Below are 21,615 nucleotides of genomic sequence, written 5' to 3'. Positions count from 1 at the left end.
CTAAAAGTGACTTATAATTACTTTTGATATCCAATTTCTCGAAAAGTTGAAAATTGGTGCAGGAAAACTGTCTGCGCGGAAATTTTAATGACGCGATATGCTCTTTTCAAATCTGAAATCGGATTTTCGAAATTTCGATATATTGTTTCAAATTTCATAAATTGATTCATTGTGGTTTCAAAAAAAAATATGTGTGCCAAATATGGAAAAAATTTACTGGATGGTTTGATTGTTATGCCCTCGGAAAGAAATGAGCAAAATTCATGAATCGGCCTGTATCACGGTAACCAAGGCGGTCAAACCCAATAAACGGGGTATATCTAGAACCACCTCGGTGTCCTTTATTCACTGTTCAAGTTTTTCCGTTTACCATTGAAACACCCTGTATAATTTGAGAATTTGAAGGATATATTTTGGGTTGCCTGACAGAAAGTAGATGATTGAATTGAAACGAAAATGATTCTTTCTTATTTTATTATAAGGATTATTGATATAATGCAAAAGCATTTAGGAACACGCAGGTAATTCTGTTGAGAATAAATTATCGAACACAGTTGTCCAGGTTTCTCGAAATCGAATCATTTTTGTTCATTTCAACTTTCGGTTAGACCGGAAACAGACTACTACTTCCTCATTTCAAATGGCACACCTAGTATACTATTGCATCATTAGATAGTTTTTTTGATGGCAATATGCATTACCTTGAGTGAAAACTCAACGGTTCATGAGTTATTGGGATTCTTATAAAAAAAATGGTGGCGATGAAACTCACATTTTTGTGAAATTTTTCAGCAGAAAGAGCTTTTTTGGAAAAATTTCTTCTTTTCCGATTACGCAAATACGTAGTATTATAAGACTGTTTGCGGCTTGGACCAAAAATGTACATGTAAACCTCGAAGAGGAAACATCTTACGGAAAAATGTTTTAAATAAGAGGTGTATATGAGGGGAAAGTTCACTTATGCTGAAACCAGGTCCATTCAATTCCCCATTGGTACGGAGGTTTCGAATAGGAACCACTGTTTTTTATTGATGATTCGTATTTTACGCCAAAAAATACAAATATTTTGGTACGATCAATTTTTCGCGAATCGTTACAGATGGCTCTGTAATCAAGTTTGAATTTTCCGTCTAAAAGACCTTAATGTATCTGTTTCATTAGTCATTCATATGAAATTCAAATCATAAATTGTCCAACTATTCGTTGAAACAATGGAAAACGTTATGTGCATAAAGATATACAGCTTGAGGGAGATTTCTATGTGATTCCAAATAATCTTCTTTCAATTGATACATCCTTTTTGATTAAATTTTTTGAAATGAAGCCCGAAGATGGCGAACGCAATGGACGCCCAAAAGAGGCTGTCACCGACGAAAAAAATATAAAAAAAGTTCGCAAAATAAATTTGATTTACCGTAAAGTGAAGTTGATCGAGATAGCAGACATTGTGAAGATTGAACGTGTACATCATATCATTCACGAATATTTGTATATATATGAGAAAGCTGTGTGCAAAATGGGTGCCGCGCAAGCTCACAATCCATCAAAAGCAACAACTTGTTAATGATTCTGAGCAGTGTTTGAAGCAGTTCAAGTGCAAAAAACCTGAATTTTTGCGTCGATATGTGACAATGGATGAAACATGACTACATCATTTCACTCTGGAGTCCAATCGACAGTAAGCTGAGTCGACTGCACAGGATGAACCGAATCCAAAGCGAGGAGAAACACAACAGTCAGCTGGCAAGGTTTTGGCATCAGTATTCTGGGATGCGCAAGGTATAATTTTTATTGATTACCTCCAAAACGGCCAAACCATCAACAACGATTATTATATAGCGTTATTGGATCGTTTAAACGATGAAATCGTTAAAAAACGGCCCCGATGAAAACAATGGCGAAATTGCATGAATTGGGCTTCGAATTGCTTCTGCATCCACCGCATACGCCAGATCTGGCCCCCAGCGACTTTTTCCTGTTCTCAGACCTCAAAAGAATACTCTAACTGAGGCCTATGGGGTTGTCCATTAATCATGTGAGGTTTGAAAGGGGGGGGGAGGGGTTTGATAAAAATCACGAAAATATCACAAGGGGGAGGGGGGGTGTAGTAAGATATCACGTGTATTTATTTTTTCCTCAAACGCGCGATTTTTAAACAAATATTAAGCGGCACGTCGCGGCGTGTAGTGACCTTGACTACATTAAATATATTCATGTACTAGTACAATACATGTTTTTCCTATGATTACACTCTTCGTTTATTATTATTGTTATGGCAATCAAAAAAAACTTGCAACCTGGTGTAGACATTTTTATTATGGTCCTTAATTTCAGAATAAAATAAGATTATAGTTTGTACCTGTATTTAAACTAAGATAATATTCAGAAAATTTTAAGATTCGTTGTAGGTACTAAAAATACACGTGATGTTGAGAAGGGGGAGGGGGGGTAGTCTTAAACCTCACTACGTATCACCAATGGGGGAGGGGGGGTTAAAAAATGCTAAAAAAAGATCACGTGATTAATGGACAACCCCTATTTTGAAGCGAAATACTAATCGTACTACAAAAATGGTATCGAAAAGTTGGAAGATCGCTATAATCGCTATATCGCCCTCGAAGGCAACTATATTGAATAATAAAATCGAATTTTGATAAAAAAAATGTGTTTTACTATGGTAGACCAGTGGCTTTTCAATTGGCCTGTTATATAGATTGAATCCTTGGCAACAATCAAAATTACATGAACTCGACAGAAAAATTTATGCAATTGTGATTGGCCTATCCTTGACATGTGGATAATTGCTTCTAGTATTCGACAAGCATAATTGCTAAAGGATTGATAGTAGAACAAGAATATTGCTCAATATTGATAAATTAATTTATGATAAGAGTTATGACAAATGGTCAAATATAATAGGTGAGAATGCACGATATTTCAGGAAGTTGGCTAGAAATAGAACTCTTTCCAATAGAGAATTGTTCATGTTCCAGTTCATTTGAGGAAAGACAATAGTGAAGTAGAAATGGCATATTATGAAAAAAAGTTTTGTTATTTGTTTTTTATGTTCTTCAAAAATATTCCATGAGAAAAATCCGGATGGTGAAAAAAAATTCATTATAATTAACGATAAGAACTACATATTCTTTGAAACTAATTAATGTTTTACAACGAACAAGTAGTTAGTAGTAACATTAAAAAAAAAATTTCAATTGTCGAAAAGTAATGGCTGGAACAATTGAATATTCTAGTTCAATAATTCGTCTGTTTCCTTCTGAGAAATACAAGAATATCAGAAGAAAATCATACAAAAAGGCATTACATCCGGAAAGATTTTTTTTATGTTGCTCAGTGATATGTAATAGTTTGATGATGCTAAACCATGTTTCCAGTGACACCCATTATTTTCAATCGGTCACCCATCAGCTTTGTTTCTATGTATAGATACTAGACAGTATCTTATGATATCACAGCAAATCAATCGATTGACCTCCAGGACATCGGTTGATTTGAATAAAATATTAACCACACGCTTTTTGCATCTATTTTGACGTCTATGTTTGAGCTGATATCTGACTTTATTTTTTGACACTTGTTTCAGGGATAAGGAAAGAGCTGCAAACCTTGAAGTTATTTTTATGGTAATGTTAATGTTTATGAATATTGAGATATCAATATCACATTTCCTGTAATGAAGGCAGAAAACGAGAAGTGAAATAACAAAAAGTATTTCAAATAACTGTTAGTTCAACAGATGAAACTTGTGTTGGTCGACCTGCATTTTGACAATTCAGGGGGAAAAGTATCTCTATGATAAAAAATAGACCTGAAGGCATACGCATTTTAAAGCACGTCCGACTAGCTCAGGAATAGATATGACAAATTCTAGCTTTTCTGAAGAATAAATAATCAGTAAAACACTGACGTTAACCCAGGAGCTTTTGAGAGCTCGGAGAGCTCGTTCAGGCGCCACTTGCACTCATAGAGGCTTCATAACTGTTTATAAGTATACAGTGTTGAAAAGCCAAATGAAAGTAATTCATTATCACGATTACTGTATTGGGTGTCCCAAATTCATTGTCTAGTCAAAAACCTTTCGAGCTAGAAAAAATGAATGGCACATTTTCGGACTCGGTTCAACCTAATAACTTCAAGTTTTCAAGCTATATGAGAAAATTAAAAATGGCGTGAAATGAAAAGTTCTCATAACTTCTTTATTATTGGTGATATCAACATGAAAGAAAAACATCCTACAGGCCATTTTTTTAGTAGGATCCATTGGTGTTATCATTTGTTTTTTATTTGCAATAAGTTTTGAAGTTATAATACAAACTTGAGTAACTCGAAACCTTATAATTTGGAATATTACCGTATTTTTCAACTTAATCAGTGAAATTTATTCAATTATTCATTTAAAAGTTCTGGTATGATCTGAGTACATTTTGGAATTTTGATTTTTTCCGAATTGAAATAAAAATTAATATAGACACTTTATAATATTCGACTACCTTGATCCATAATATACTTAATTTACAATTGACGTGAGTTGGGACCATATGTTAATATCATATGAAAAACAAATTCACTGAATATAATTGAAATTTACGTTATTCTGTTCAACATTAATTATTTTACTGATGTGATAAAAATTGACGACTGAAGAGATGTAAATTTAATTACAAAATAATGACTTTTAAAAATAAATAATATTACTCTATAAATATGTTATTTCTCTAATTTTGAGCCTGGAATGACCTCAATCGATAAAGTTCGAATATCTGATGTCGATGATGAAAATTCTTATTTTCATGTAAAATGATTTCGAGCTTCGTGCAAAATCGTTTTTTGATCGATTAACCAGAACCATAGATACTTAAAAGTCTTCTCAAAATATTTTGAAATATTCTTAAAAATTTTTTTTTTGATATTCTTATATCGAAAAAAATAACCTAATAGTTCCGTGACCTCAAAACTGACTCAATTGAGATTGAAGGTGTTGATATACAGGGTGTTTCATTGGGAAACGGAAATACTTCACAGGTGCATAGGTGACACCAAGGCGGTTCTGGAGATACCCCATTTATTGGGTCTTACTGTTTTCGTGACCGATATACAGGGTGTTTTATGAATTTTGGATGTTTCTTTACGAGGCCATATCAAACCAACCACCTGATAGATTTTCTTCATATTTGAAAAATATGTTCTTAATTGAGAGCCCAAACGTATCATGCAATAACCGCCTTGAAAATCCAGGTCCGGGTTAACAAAAAATTATGAATAGTTTGAATCCTCGCAACAACACTCTGTACATCGGAATTTTGTAAATATGTTTTAATATTCGGAAACACCACTAAAAACTAAACTGACACTTGTACTTCAAATTTTCGCGTAGACAGTTTTACTGCACAAATTTTCAACGTAAAAGTGAAGTTTTTTAGAACTTGGATACCTGAAAGTAGTTTGAAGTGACTTCTAACAATGAATTATCAAAAATATTGAATGCATAATTATTTCAACATTACTTTCTAATTAAATTTTTCCATTGGTTTTCCTGACCATTGTTGTTTAGGCTTATTCAGATCATATTCATATTCTCCTCATTGTTATCAGTGATTTAGTGTTTTGTTGAATTAAAAAATGACTTATACATTTCCAAATGAGGAATATGCCGATATCAACCTAATGCAACTCAATTCTCAATAAATAGAAACTGAAATAGTATACAGCTATATAAAGGAAAACCAATGTAAAAATTAATTACAAAGTAATGTTGAAATAATTATGGATTCAATATTTTTGATAATTCATTGTTGAAAATCACTTAAACCACTTTCAGGTATCCAAGTTCATAAAAACTTCACTTTTACGTTGAAAATTTGTGCAGTAAAACTGTCTGCGCGAAAATTTGAAGTACAAGTGTCAGTTTAGTTTTTAGTGGTGTTTCCGAATATTAAAACATATTTACAAAATTCCGATGTACAGAGTGTTGTTTCGAGGATTCAAACGATTCATAATTTTTTGTTAACCCGGACCTGGATTTTCAAGACGGTTATTGCATGATACATTTCGGCTCTCAATTAGGAACATATTTGCCAAATATGAAGAAAATCTACCGGGTGTTTGGTTTGATATGGCCTCAGAAAGAAACATCCAAAATTCATAAAACACCCTGTATATCGGCTACGAAGACAGTAAGACCCAATAAATGGGGTATCTCCAGAACCTCCTTGGTGTCACCTATGCACCTGTGAAGTATTTCCGTTTCTCAATTCAAAAATATTTCCTGTATATTAATAATAAATGATAATTTCGAGCAAAGTGCCAAATTTTCTGTCGATCACGTCAAATCAGAATCATAGAAAATTCAAGCGGAATTTCGAAAAAAATGAGGAAAGGAATGGAGTGAAGCAAGGAGCTTCTGAAAGGCGTTCATTCATTCATTTGCTTCCTTGGATATAAAAGGTTATCAGTAATGCCCGTCACTCACGAAGCGTTTCTTCCAGCGTTTGGTAGCAAGCGTCGAAGAGATTCCAGTCAGACAGCTCGGGACACGGCCGTACGACTGTAAATCAGAGTATGAACTTGACTGCTCGATTGGAATCTCTTCGACGCTAGCTACCAAACGCTGGAAGAAACGCTTCGTGAGTGGCGGGCATAAGAGGTTTCATTATGAATAGCCTGCTATCTTGACGGCTGTCATGTCTTTAGACATTTGACAAGTAAAAATTACCCCATAACTAAAAATGGATCGATAGACGCTTTAACAACGCATTGGAAGTGTTAAAATTCGCTACAAAAACATTTTGCAGTCACAGTTCGCAAAATTGAAATACTTTTGTGTCGTCGTGAAACTTCTCTGCCGTCAAATGTGAAACTGGTGGAAAAATTGGAGTTTTTGGGACAAGCGAGTTAAGAACTATGCCTTAAGGCTTTCAAAGTTCTGTTAACACTAGAACTCAAGCTGATCGATCACCAGTAACATCGTATCTTGGCTGATTGGGTCTTTGAAATGCATCAAAATGATTCAGATTTTCAATGGAAAATCATATGAAGATTCTCATGTGATGAGACACATTTTCACCTCGAAGGCTGCGATAAACAGAATTGTCGCATTTGGGGCTCGCAAAGTCCAAAAATGATTGTTGGACAGTGTTTCCCATTGTTAATGGCTTCCCTCTTTACAATGAAATGAAACTATTGATTTCTCTCAAAATATACTAGTTTTTTGTTCATTATCAAAATGAGACATTTTATTGAAAAATCCTTTACCTATAAAAAGTTATGTGGTCCCGAAGGGTGCAATTGAAGCATGAATAAACGAGCGCTCAACATGTCCTGATACGAATTTTCGAAATATAAGGGTTGGAAAAACTACCCATGGATCCCTAGGGAAGTCAATCATTTTGTCACAGTTTACTCACATCGCTAATAGTAATCTACATTCCATATATCGTAATGCTGCGACGAGTATTTCCGAAGTTACGAATTTTCTAAATTTTAAGGTTGGAAAAACTACCCCTGGATTCCAAGGGAAGTCACTTATTTTTCCACAGTTTATTCACATCGCTAATAGTAATCTAGATTTCAAATATGGTTATGCTCCGACGCGTATTTCCAAAGTTACGAATTTTCGAAGTATAAGGGTTGAAGAAACTACCCCTAAATCCCAAGGGAAGTCAATCATCTTTTCACAGTTTATTCACATCGCCAATAGTAATCTACCTTCCAAATATGGTTATGCTCCGACGCGTACTTTCGGAGATACGAATTTTCGAGATATAAGGGTTGGAAAAACTACCCCTGGATCCCAAGGGAAGTCAATCATCTTTTCACAGTTTATTCACATTCCTAATAGTAATCTACATTCCAAATATAGTTATGCTCCGACGCGTACTTTCGGAGATACGAATTTTCGAAGTATAAGAGTTGAAAAAACTACCCCTGGATCCCAAAGGAAGTCAATGATTTTTTTACAGTTTATTCACATCGCGAAGAGTAATCTACATTCCAAATATGGTTATGCTCCGACGCGTACTTTCGTAGATATGAATTTTTCAAGTTAGACAGATGATAATTTGAATAAAAACTTTGCTAAAATATCCCGAGGTCTATAGAATATCAATATTTCCTCCAACGGATACTCTGAATACTATACGGAACCCACTTCCTAAATTTCAATCCGATCTAGTGACTATTTCTATAATAAATAGTTTTTTGCCGCACGCCACTGGTCACCGCCTTCGAGTGTTTCCGTCAAACAGTCTGCAGGAAACGGTCTGCTATGTTCACTCCGGTGATAACTTCTGAGAATTTTGGGCTAGGAGAATGATTCAAATTTTGACGAAATCGACAGCACTCAGCGCATAAGCTTAAAGTATTTTTACTCTACAGGATACCTAAAAGTGGTAAACAATATTGTAAATAATAAATATTCATAAACAATAATTGCTTAATTTCGTCGGGGAGCGGGGACTACATAATACAAGCGCAATGCGCTTAGACGAGTTTCCGATCGTCGATGATGATATCCATTATGATGTTATACTTTAATTGTACATAGGCACCATGTAATTGGAATCAGAATAAATTTGAATTTTGAATTTGAATAATCTGAAAATTAAAATGACAAATGCCAACCGGAGTGGGCGCGGTTACCGAACCTAACCTGAATAAAAGAACGGTTGCTCTAGTGACAGATAACTCACCGAAGTTTGAGGAAATAGTCACTGGTTTTTGAGGAATTTGACATATAAGGACCACCAACTTACTAACCATAGTAACCAAGGTGATATACGGACCATACCCTCTGTAATCGACACGTTAGTGAAAAATCGGACCCCTTTACGGTTTATGAGTTTGTTATCGCTATCAAGATGAGTACTTTTATTGCACTACGAGCACGTCTATGTCTGAGGTTTATTATTTTTCTTTAACTGTACGCTTTGTCGGCATCTCCCCTTATTTGCCATCTATAATTTTTTGCATTCGTCATTGGTATACACTTACCCGGTATTTTCGGTTTTTTGTATCATTCTCGTCACAAAATTTCAATACTGTAGTTATCAAAGAACTGAATTCGCATCGAAAAATTGTCTGGGCTGTGTTGTACAATTTATTGTGTTTCATTCAAATTGCAATTCATTTGTGAAGACATCAGTTTCGAATTGGCTATATCTACAGGGTGTAGATTTGATAAATAAATCAATTATGAGTTTTGGAACGTATTTACCAACTCTGTAGCGAAGATTAATAAACATTCGATAAACTGGTCAATCATCACAAAAAAGTAGGACTACAAGAAACACACAAACAAAGCGTTTGTTTATGAGCCATTTTATTCTTAAAATTATCTAAGGAATCTCTCATTTTCATTCGTAACTCCAATTCAGGAACACCCAGTATAAGATAAGAACAATCGAATTGGTAATAAAAAATATTATTTCGAGTAATATGGTTCAATCTTCGTTATCAAATCTCTTTTTTTTCACATTACAGATATCAGTAAACGTAATCGTCAAAAAAATTTTCGATTACCCCACCAAGAAAAAAAAGATCTACGCTCTACCGCCCTTGTTTGAAAATTGCGTGAAAAGTATACTGCCAGCCCCATTAGAAAACATGAAATGTGAAGCATTTTGAAAATTCATTTTAGGTACAAATTGTCTTGACAAAAAATGAAGACTACTCACTAGGCTATCCAACAGACGAAAAAAACAGGGTTCGCCATTTGAAAAAATGGACTCATGGACATTTTTTAAAGGTCATTATAAAAAAATTGCAGTGTCTTTCGGACCACCTGTAGAGTAATCCGTTAATTTGCAGAAGACTTGAAAGTTTTCGGAAATTCAATGAAAAATAAATCGTACAATTATCTCTCGAGATATGATCCTCAGTTTAAACCGTTAAAACCATGAAATAGATAAATGATAACAAGTGGGGAATTTATAAATCAACATTCCATGGATATTATGAGTATGATATAAAAAATGGACATTTCCATTTAAAAAAAGAAGGTGGTATCGTGTTTCACCACTTTCGGAGAGTCAAAAATAATTTAAGCTTATATGCGCTGAGTTCTGTCGATTCTCCTAGCCCAAAATTTACCGGAGTTATCGACCGATTGAGAACTATTGATTCACCCTATATAAATTTGAATATACATATACGATCAAGAATTGAAACATCAACATGCAATAACAATTTCATTTCATTTCTCTGGACTAGACATTGAAAACTAATACACTTATTTTTACTATTGACCTACACGTAGACTAGTATTATCTTCAATGATCTGTTCTCATAAAATATTACGAGAATCATAGATGATCTCACATAAAACCTTGGAATCAGGTTCAAAATCTATTGTCGCATTTTATGAAAATGGTTAACGATTTGCGATAGAACTAATCGGTCCGTCTGAAATGGGACAAGTTACAAGGCACGTACTCAAGCAATCAGTTGTTAAGATTGTAACAATGAAAGCATCTACGATTTGAAGAATAATATTATCCAGAGCAATTTTTTGGAGGTTTATCAATTGCATATTTCGAATGAAAATCCATATATTTCACAATGTAACAAATTTCTTTTCATACGTTTGATTATTCTTCCTGAAACAAAGTTTTTTTTTAAACTCCTATACAGGATGGGCCACGGTAAATGGTATTCTGGACCTTCACGGAAAAGGTACGATTTAATTGAAAATTTGGTTTCTTGTTAGGAACGACAAGAAAAAAAAATTGATTATTCGTATCCGATGTCCTTTGAAATTCCAGACACTTCTTGAGATTTATTTTCAATTCGAGAAGTTCGGAGCTTTCACTTCAGAATCTTATCAATTTACCGAAATTTTATGTTGATGTCTGCACCAGGAAAATCAACCATCATTGAGTGGTATGCTAAGTTTAAAATTGGTGAAATAAGCACCGAAGACGACGAACGCAGTGGACGCCCAAAAGAGGCGGTCACCGACGAAAAAATAAAAAAAGTTCACAAAATACTTTTGAATGACCGTAAAGTGAAGTTGATCGAGATAGCAGACATGGTGAAGATATCTTCTAAACGTTTACATCGTTCGAATTTGTACATGAGAAAGTTGTGTGCGAAATGGGTACGTACCGAGCGAGCTCACAATCGATCAAAAGCAACAACGTGTTAATGATTCTGAGCAGTGTTTGAAGCTGTTTAAGTGCAATAAACCTGAATTTCTGCGTCGATATGTGACAATGGATGAAACATGGCTCCATCATTTCACTCTGGAGTCCAATCGACTGTCAGCTGAGTGGACTGCACACGATGAACCGAATCCGAAGCGAGGAAAAACACAACAGTCAGCTGGCAAGGTTTTGGCATCAGTATTCTGAGATGCGGAAGGTATAATATTCATTGATTACCTCCAAAAGGGCCAGACCATCAACAGCTATTATTATACAGCGTTATTGGATCGTTTAAAGCTTGACATGTAAAAAACAGCCCCATTTGAAGGAAAAAAGTTGCTGTTTCATCAAGACAATATGCCGTGTCACAAATCAATGAAAACAATGGCAAAATTGCATAAATTGGGCTTCGAATTGCTTCTGCATCCCCAGCGACTCTTTCCTGTTCTGAAACCTCAAAAGAATGCTCACTGGAAAGAAATTTATCGCCAATGAAGAAGTAATCGCCGAAACTGAGGAATATTTTGAAGGGAAATACAAATCGTACCAGAAAAATGGTATCGAAAAGTTAGAAGATCGCTATAATTACTGTATCGCCCTAGAAGGCAACTATGTTGAATAATAAAATCGAATTTTGTCAAAAAAATGTGTTTTACTATGGAAGACCGGGGACTTTTCAATTGGCCTGTTAGTTATATTTCCAAAATCGCAAATGGCGCATAGAAGAAAGAGCGCTGGAAAGTGCTCTCCTCATTTTTACATTTTTTTTTTCATATTTGTTTTCAGGTTCCTATGAGAATCATGAAACTTTTGAATGTCATAAGTTGAATATTAAACAGCCATAGAAAAACACGATAAATTTTACACACTGATTTATTACCCTGCATTTATTTCTATTATTGTTATTCAAAATTCTACTCTCCAAAACAATCTTCATACGTTTATAATAGCTAAATGGATGAATTTTTGCATTATATTATGCCGATCTTTTATTAACTCAAAATAGGTGATAATAAAATATTGGTTCATCCTTAAAGACATTTTCAAAAACAAGAGGAAAAATTAAATTCCATTTCTAGCTAATTTTACCGAAAAAGTTGAACAAAAAAATGTGATGATGATAGTTCCATTTGTGAAATGATTATTACATTTATTTCCCAGTTTCATAACTTTTTTTATTACCGTTGGGATTTACCAATCAAGTATTTTCAATAGAGAAAAAAAAACAACAGATAAAAACTATACCTGCTTGTGGACGATGAATATAAACAAAATTAATCGGATTGAGTAGAAGATATCAAGCCAAAATTGGCATAGTTTTCAATACATTTTACTCAGGAATAAGAATACTAAGATGCACTGGCACAGTTTATGATTTGAATGAAATGACAAAAGTAATTCTCCAAATTGCATAGTACATTTATGTCAACGAATTAATTTATCATAAAAACATTTTCCTAACGCATTTCGCGATTTTTTCATGGCTCCCACCAACTGAAACAATTAGGTACTTCAAAATGGTAATAAGAGTTTTGGTAAAAAGTCGACCGTAATGGTAGGCGTTAATGTAAGTAGTATTAGCGCACCTAAAGAAAAATAATAATTAATCAGAAGTTTTAGTTAGGATTAATGGCAGAATGTCAATGTTAGTTCTTATAATTTATTGGCTTAATAAAAATAAAGACCTAGAAAACAATATCAGGAAAATACGGTGGTTATTAAGATTTGTTGAGTTTTTGGTCAAAAATTAGTTCTCAATTCCAAATTTTAAAATGGGAAAAATGCTCCAAGTAAATATAAATAAAATAACACGAATATGGGAGAATATTATTGAAGAAAAAGTTGACAATAAGAATATTCTAAGAGCTACTATTCATTCCAACGCAATCTACAATGAAATTTCGAATTTCTTACATATTTCCCTGAAAGAACTAAAGATTGAAAACCATAAAAATAAAAGATATTCCGTAAATGAGGTTAATGGCAAGCGTTGTGTACATACAAAATTCAAATCTTCATCAATTGAGTAGAAAGTGGAACAGCAATCCATCATTACCACATAAAAATCAAAGAACTACTGGGTTATGTTTTACGTCATGAAATTATTTTTTTCAGATTAACAGTTTCATAAGATCTATATTGCATGAAAATTGAATTTTTTTCTTTCTAATGGAGATTTGAATATACAAGACTTTATTCTGAGAAAAAAGGTTCTAGCCTGCCTATATAATCAGGACAATACTTTCAGGAATTCATAGATTTAATAGGTATCGAAAATTATTATCGAAAATTTTAGATTTTTCAAATGGAATTAATTATTCATTGCTAATGAACAGAAATTCAGCTCTTTCTAGGATTATTCGCGTTGAATCAATGTTTGTAATCGCTTTTCGCAATTTTACTAAAATACCTATTCTAATTGGAGAATTTATATTTTTGATAACGTATCTCTCAATCGATTCATCAATAAATTTTCCACAATTTTTCCTCATTATGAGAGTATCACTACTTGAAAATGAAAAACAACTTATTATTGTTTTCATTTAGAGAATTTTGTCACTAACCTGTAATTTTCCATTCCAGCTTTTCCTGAACTTTGTAATTCTTGTACTTTACGGAACACAACACACGCTTTACGAACATTTTCTTCGTATTTTTCCTTGTGGCTTAAATATTCCAAAGGCACTTTAGATTTGAGTTCAGGATCATCCAAAAAAAAATTTTCTGGAAAAAAAATTTCCAGTAGGTTACATCGATGTCAAAAGAAAAAAAATTGCAATGGACTGTTTCTATCGATCTTACCTCTTTCTTTTCTATCTTTGGTTTTCTGTTCACTACCGTCCAAAAAATGAGTTAATTCTTTAGGGTCGAAGGTACATTTTGCCCTTTCCTTCTGTAAATCAGCATTAATTTTGGTTCCGTTCATTTTTTAATTTATCAACGACCTAAAAGTAGCCCACAGACACCAAAACTTTCTTCTGATAGACTATCTAACGCAGGTGAAAATTGCTAAGAGCGATGTTTGTTGCCACTCTACCTACAAGATCAATTTGTTGTGAATGAAAGTCTGAAGTTTAACCTAAAACTCCGAATTTGACACTAACAACTCAAACCACAGATTGTTAATTAAATATATACTGTTTCTCCTAATATACGCGGAACAAAAGTCGGAATCGCGCATTGCATCTTCTACAAATACTGCTATTGATGAGCGAAATATAAAAACGTTTGGACTTTATACTTCTGACCATGATCCATGATGCAATAAATCATCTTACATATTGATTTATCTAAATAGATGGAATCTCTATGTAAGCTTGTGAATACTACAGGTTACATGTGTAATTTGGTGTAGTACACTCGAAAAACAATAGATGTCGCCACTAGATCTACTTTCTTGGACCTGGAAATTCAAATTAACAGCAGATAATCGATTATATAAAACCTCGAATAATATGTAATACTAACATCGACATTGAATCTTATATTCACGTCTAATTGTTGTTATCCGTACACTGATTCAATTTAGATAAGTTCGAGAATACTAAAGAAATTCCACTAGAATATGTTAGCCAACTAGAAGCCCAGAAGCCCCATTAATGGCTTTCGAAAATCTAAGCTAAAATTTTGAATTTTTCAAGAATAGCTCCAACCATAGATAATTAATAATATCATTGCGATAAATGCTTTTATTCGAGGTATTCACTTCTTTCAAGAATGTTGTATATTCAATCATAGTATAAGGATATATACTAGTTATACTATGATTCAATGCATTGATTTAATGACGTTCGGAAAAACATTCATTTTGTAGCAAAACAACAAAGGAACCTTTTTCGTAAGGTGTTGTTGTGTACTAAAAAAACAAGATGTCGCCGTTTAGATATTAAAGGAAATTTCCTATAGTCATTAGTATCTCCATGGAAAACTGATATTATGGGAATATCCTGATTGAATTAATCATTGTTCTTAATTTAGTGTAAATATATATCGCAGAGTTTCTACGTCCTCTGGCGCATCCCGCATTTTATATAATTTATTCAATAATATACTAATAATATAGCATAGCCAATTCAGTGATATTTTTATAGAATTATTATTAAGTATAATAATAATAGCTATATTGAATATAAGATCTAACTATCTTTGATTTCTTTTTTGTTTATTTGTATATAGGTGATTGGAAAATATTAAATGTCGTTATTCCAAAGGATGATATATTGCCTCTATAATACACTATTACACTTTAGAAAATAAATTTAGGTTAGAGTTGTGGAATAATAATGGTTAATTTCATTGGGAAGACATCAGTTTTTTAAAACATACGAGTTACACGACAGAAATAATGAAAGTAGTAACTAAATTCAAGGAACAAATGAGTTTCTTTTGAAACTGGCGGGCTAGATGGCGCATGGTCATAGGGTACCCTAGGACAGACGTCTGTTCTGAGAGAAATGTGTTGTTCACTGTCCCAAACGGAACGAACCTCATTGATCACTTTAGTTGAGTAGTGAACGTGAATGTGTATTCCCGTTCTGCCGTTTTTTTCGTGCCATATTAAGTTTTGAAATAACACAAAGTCGAGTTTAATCGACTTACAAACTCTATTTAGTGATGTATTTGAGGATATATTCAATCCTATGTTACGCAGTCCTGATAGGATTTGCTGCTGCTATACAGGTAATACACAAATTGTTTTTCATGTGTTTGGGAGTTTTAACCTTTACTGACTCCTCTCAATTCGATGTGTACCGCAGATCCTTTTAATGGGAAGTAATTCAATCAACCAGTTAACTTTTGTTTTACACGTTGCGAATGATTCATTTATGCGATTAAGTCAATTCATTACGGGAGAATCTTTCACTTGGTTCATGTTATTTCATTATATCTGCTTACTACTGTACAACTGTTTGACCCAATATACTTAAGGAACGATGGGATCCCTCATTTTCAATTTGAAGAATCAAGAAATGATGCAAGGTTTCCAAATAAGATAATGAGTTATTGTAAATATTTGTTTTGAAACACAGGTGTGATAAATAAGGTACATTCCTAATATTCCCACCAAGAGAATGTTTGACAACTCACCTCTTAAAATTATATATGCCTACCTACGCATAGTTTTTCGTTTTATACGTTTTATACTTTTCTTCAGGTAACTAACTCTACGAATTGGCGATACCTTTTTTAGGGAAGGGGAGAATTTTCCCCTTCACTAAAGGAAATTGTATTGGGGTTGACACAAAAATGTTTTAAGAAGCTATTCCGCCAAAATATCTTTGATATTAACTGGTGGCGATATAATTACATATTTAAGAATGAAACGGATAGACGATTTTTCAGCGTGTGTGAAAAATTTCCGTTGAAATCTATTGTTTTCTTTGATCGACTAACAAATCAACATATAAATAATGTAGTAATGAAAACAAACAATCTATCTATCGTAAGAACCGAATTCCTATTTCAAAATAAGCCTTACTGAAGCGAACTGTATTTTGAAATTACATTTTTTCAATTTCGTCATAATACACAAACCCAAAAATTTCGAATCCAAGAATGAAAGCCCATGGCATGAATTTTGGAAAGTATTCAGTTGAAATTGTTGCAAGTGAACAGTATAATACACCTTTGGCACTGTCATTACTTTACAGCATTCGGAAATTTTGACCTAAAACGCGTTTAGGTATAATTCAGTTATTTCCACGATAACCAATATTCGGTTATTTAAAATAAATGTTTGGGTTGTGGACTACATGCGTTTCCGATTCAATTTCCTAAAACGGCGTGCTTAATCAGTGTAAAATTGCCTGTAGAGGTGAATATAACCGTCTGTAATCTTTTCATTGTAATGAATCGAATTCCGAGGTTGATGAATGTTCATTTATTGTCTCGAACAACTTAATATTCAATACTGCCGCTTTCAGTTTCCTTTCATCATTTGCGGAAGTAAAGTTATGATTTAATACACAACAGACTGACACGTCAAAATATACAACTGCGCCTTGTCATATAACAAAATCTCTAATTCCCCCAGTGAATGCAAAATGGCACGCGATATTGATATAATTTTTATCTGACGTGTTGAAAACGTTAAAAGCGTCTTAGTCTGTACCATGACAAATTTACTCCATGTCAGTGTATTCTGTGTGAATTTATTATGGTGTAGAAGAAAGGGATCGTAAATGTTGAGACACCATTTATTGAATTACTATGCACACTGGAGTGCCCCTCCAAAGAATCCAATAAGGCTTCAATATTTGAATGTCCCATGGCAATAGTCAGCATCTGCGATACTTGCTACAAATGTAACTCAGAGGCAAGCCTTTCAGCATTCTAAGAAGCAGCAGAATGGCTGAAGCTTCATTGTATCACAAAATATCGATGAGATTGCGAAGGTTCCTGTGGATATCTGAGGAATATCACCACCCACGATGGGACTTTGGTGAAGATCCGAATAATGACACTATTCAAGGCTAGAATTCCGTTGATACGTCTTTGAACATTAAATTGAAAATATGGAGGGAACAGTCATAAACACGGAAAGGCAAGAATGGCATATTCTCCTCAATTCAGGTTATAACAGTATATAGTCTAAAAACTTTTAATTCGCTGCAGTAACTATGTGAATAATTTTTCGAATGAGGGGTTCGAAATTTAAATTAACTTCCTAGTTTATAAATAAGCGTAATAGACTAGAAGAACTTGATTATTCATTCGTTAATTATAAATAACATGAAAAAAAATAATAATATTAACTTCAGTTCAACAACTTATCGAGTCAATGTTACGTTTTTAAACCAGCCCTCTTTGCTATCTAATTATCTTGACGAATTTGTCGCTAATTAGTATCAGTTAAATCTGCTGACAATGTGACAGTAAAATACAGGGTGTCTGGTGACCAGCTCAGGTAAAGACATTACTCTTGTTTTCGAGATACAGGGTGCTTTCGAAAATTTGGACAAATTTCGAACAGCACTAACATTCGAAATAGTCAATCGATTTTTTGTTTTTTTGTACGATTGGTGGCAATATTAGAGAGTCGAATGTATGACATAAAATTCGTTCAGAAATTCCAGGTCAGTAATTAGGAGTTTCATGTTTTATGAAAGCATGAAGAAATATCACTGTTTTATTGTTGAATAATCTTCGAATATATACATATATCGAAAGAGCAGAAAAATTCATCGGATCCAAAAATTTCCATTGTTATTTTCTTACCAATCTTTTTCGCAAGTGTAATTCGAAAATCAGATCTAGATTTCACCATAACAGTCATCAAATGTATAAAAGCTGACGTCGAATATTTTGAAAACATCTTAAAAGCGTAATTGAAATAGAATTTCATTTCGATGTGTTCAAATGAAATTTTTTTCACAAATTCGATAAAGCTTTCTCTCTTACTAACAGAATTGGATTTGAACACAAATCCTCCATTAGTGATTCTAAACAAATCGTGAGATTATTTTCTGCTCAAAATTCGAATATTACAGGCATTGAGGCAAAATGAGAGCAACCAACCTACTAACTAGGACATACGCGCAAAAATTGATTCACTTTTGCGTTGATGTCGCCAGAAAATTACGATTGAAATTTTTGCCTTCCGATCTGGTGGATAGACCGGGAAGCATTTTCTCTGGTCTTTCGATATTTGTATTCGAAAATAAAGATAGAATATAATGCTCAGTATTGGTTTTAATGTTTTCAGAAAAAAATTAAATTCCTAATTATGGAGCTCTGAAATATGTTTTGTCACAAACCCGATTATCTTTTGCCACCAATCATATAAAAAATCACCAAAATCGGTTGGTTGTTCAAAAAGATTAGAGCCGTTTGAAATTTTTGAAAACACCCTGTATTTCGAAAACGCTAGTGCTGAGGTGACTTGAATATCAATTCTCAACTTACACAGATGTACTCTAATAGACCTGTATAACCATAAATTTTTATCTTCAAATAATTATGTATTTGAAAAAGATTGGAAACCTTGGAATGTGATATTTCTTAAAAATATATACTTATGTATCGATAATTGGTAGTGCAATATGTTCCGTATTTTCTTTATTGTACGAAAGCTCTCTTTATACCGGCGTGAACTTGGCAGCCACTTTTCAGCAGCCGAATTCATTCCAGCAGCCAAACGACCAGTGGCGTCGGTAGAATTCAAAACTAACGAATCGATCTGTTTTTGGGGTGCAACGCAAGAATTTGCTTTTTGAGTTTACTTGAACGACTTCAGTCAAGTTTTTATGACATTTCAATGCACAAAATAATATTATAGATGAACTTGAATTATGCTGATCAATGAAACGACGGGGTATATACAAGTCTTTTCACGAATGAAACCTTGAAAAACGTTTAGCCAAGTTGATATTTGGAATACTTACTCTTCAATAGGAACAGAATAACATATCCGAAGCACATTGATATGCAGGCCGTCTAAGGGGTAGTTTACATTTGTGAATTTTTCGAAATTTTCAAAAATGACCCTGTCAAAAATGTTTAGCCAAGTTCATATTTGGTATTATTACTCCTAAATAGCTACAGAATAACATATCCGAAGGATTTTTATTTGCAGGCCGTCTAAGGGGTAGTTTACACTTGTGAATTTTTCGAAATTTCCAAAATTGACCCTGTCAAAAATGTTTAGCCAAGTTCATATTTGGTATTATTACTCCCAAATAGCAAAAGAATGACATATCCGAAGGATTTTTATTTGCAGGCCGTCTAAGGGGTAGTTTATACTTGTGAATTTTTCAAAATTTTCAAAAATGACCCTGTCAAAAATGTTTAGCCAAGTTCATATTTGGTATTATTACTCCTAAATAGCTAAAGAATAACATATCCGAAGGATTTTTATTTGCAGGCCGTCTAAGGGGTAGTTTACACTTGTGAATTTTTCGAAATTTTCAAAAATGACCCTGTCAAAAATGTTTAGCCAAGTTCATATTTGGTATTATTACTCCTATATAGCTAAAGAATATCATATCCGAAGGATTTTGATTTGCAGGCCGTCTAAGGGGTAGTTTACAATTGTGAATTTTTCGAAATTTCCAAAATTGACCCTGTCAAAAATGTTTAGCCAAGTTCATATTTGGTATTATTACTCCTGAATAGCTAAAGAATGACATATCCGAAGGATTTTTATTTGCAGGCCGTCTAAGGGATAGTTTATACCTGTGAATTTTTCAAAATTTTCAGAAATGACCCTGTCAAAAATGTTTAGCCAAGTTCATATTTGGTATTATTACTCCTTAATAGCTAAAGAATAACATTTCCGAAGCACATTGATTTGCAGGCCGTCTAAGGGATAGTTTACACCTGTGAATTTTTCGAAATTTCCAAAATTGACCCTGTCCAAAATGTTTAGCCAAGTTCATATTTGGTATTATTACTCCTAAATAGCTGAAGAATAACATATCCGAAGCACATTGATTTGCAGGCCGTCTAAGGGGTAGTTTACACTTGTGAGTTTTTCGAAATTTCCAAAATTGACCCTGTCAAAAATGTTTAGCCGAATTCATATTTGGTATTATTACTCCTTAATAGCTGAAGAATAACATATCCGAAGCACATTGATTTGCAGGCCGTCTAAGGGGTAGTTTACACCAGTGAATTTTTCGAAATTTTAGAGAATTACCCTCTCAAAAATGTTCAGCCAAGTTGATATTGAGCAAAGTTATTCTTCAACAGCTAGAGAATAACATATCCGAAGCATATTGATTTGCAGGCCGTCTAAGAGGTAGTTTGCACTTGTGGATTGTCGACAGTCTTCCCACCCCATAATTGCGGGCTATTGTGGCTCATTGTTCTGCAACTTGTAAAGTTTTATTTGGGTTTATTTAACTTGAATCTATATTTCATATGAGATTAACATAAGGGTGACACAACAAAATATCATCATGGCTAAATATTTCTGACAGGGTGATTCTCAAAAATTTCGAAAAATTCACAAGTGTAAACTACCCCTTAGACGGCCTGCAAATAAAAATCCTTCGGATATGTCATTCTGTAGCTATATAGGAGTAATAATACCAAATATGAACGTGGCTAAACATTTTTGACAGGGTCATTTTTGAAAATTTTGAAAAATTCACAAGTATAAACTACCCCTTAGACGGCCTGCAAATAAAAATCCTTCGGATATGTCATTTTTTAGCTATTTAGGAGTAATAATACCAAATATGAACTTGGCTAAACATTTTTGACAGGGTCAATTTTGGAAATTTCGAAAAATTCACAAGTGTAAATTACCCCTTAGACGGCCTGCAAATAAAAATCCTTCGGATATGTTATTCTTTAGCTATTTAGGAGTAATAATACCAAATATGAACTTGGCTAAACATTTTTGACAGGGTCATTTTTGAAAATTTCGAAAAATTCACAAGTGTAAACTACCCCTTATACGGCCTGCAAATAAAAATCCTTCGGATTTGTTATTCTTTAGCTATTTAGGAGTAAT

The 21,615-nt window shown here is 33.6% G+C and overlaps 2 protein-coding genes across 2 annotated transcripts in view; one reads left to right on the top strand and one right to left on the bottom strand.

The window, feature by feature from the left end:
- LOC123686301 (probable peroxisomal acyl-coenzyme A oxidase 1) overlaps window positions 1-14,411 on the bottom strand; it is a 32,820-nt gene extending 18,409 nt beyond the window's left edge. Inside the window, exons 1-3 of the mRNA XM_045626349.1 lie at window positions 14,261-14,411; window positions 13,959-14,193; window positions 13,721-13,880 (exon numbers count right to left, since the gene is read on the bottom strand). Of these exons, the coding sequence (XP_045482305.1) occupies window positions 13,721-13,880; window positions 13,959-14,082 (284 nt within the window). The 5' untranslated portion in view covers window positions 14,083-14,193; window positions 14,261-14,411. The remainder of the gene's footprint in view (window positions 1-13,720; window positions 13,881-13,958; window positions 14,194-14,260) is intronic.
- A 1,200-nt stretch (window positions 14,412-15,611) lies between these two features.
- LOC123686727 (syndecan) overlaps window positions 15,612-21,615 on the top strand; it is a 161,098-nt gene continuing 155,094 nt past the window's right edge. Inside the window, exon 1 of the mRNA XM_045626984.1 lies at window positions 15,612-15,836. Coding sequence (XP_045482940.1) covers window positions 15,771-15,836 — 66 coding nt within the window. The 5' untranslated portion in view covers window positions 15,612-15,770. The remainder of the gene's footprint in view (window positions 15,837-21,615) is intronic.

Source organism: Harmonia axyridis, chromosome X (genome assembly GCF_914767665.1).
Source record: "Harmonia axyridis chromosome X, icHarAxyr1.1, whole genome shotgun sequence".
NCBI lineage: Eukaryota > Metazoa > Arthropoda > Insecta > Coleoptera > Coccinellidae > Harmonia > Harmonia axyridis.
This window is presented reverse-complemented; position numbering and strand designations above follow the sequence as displayed.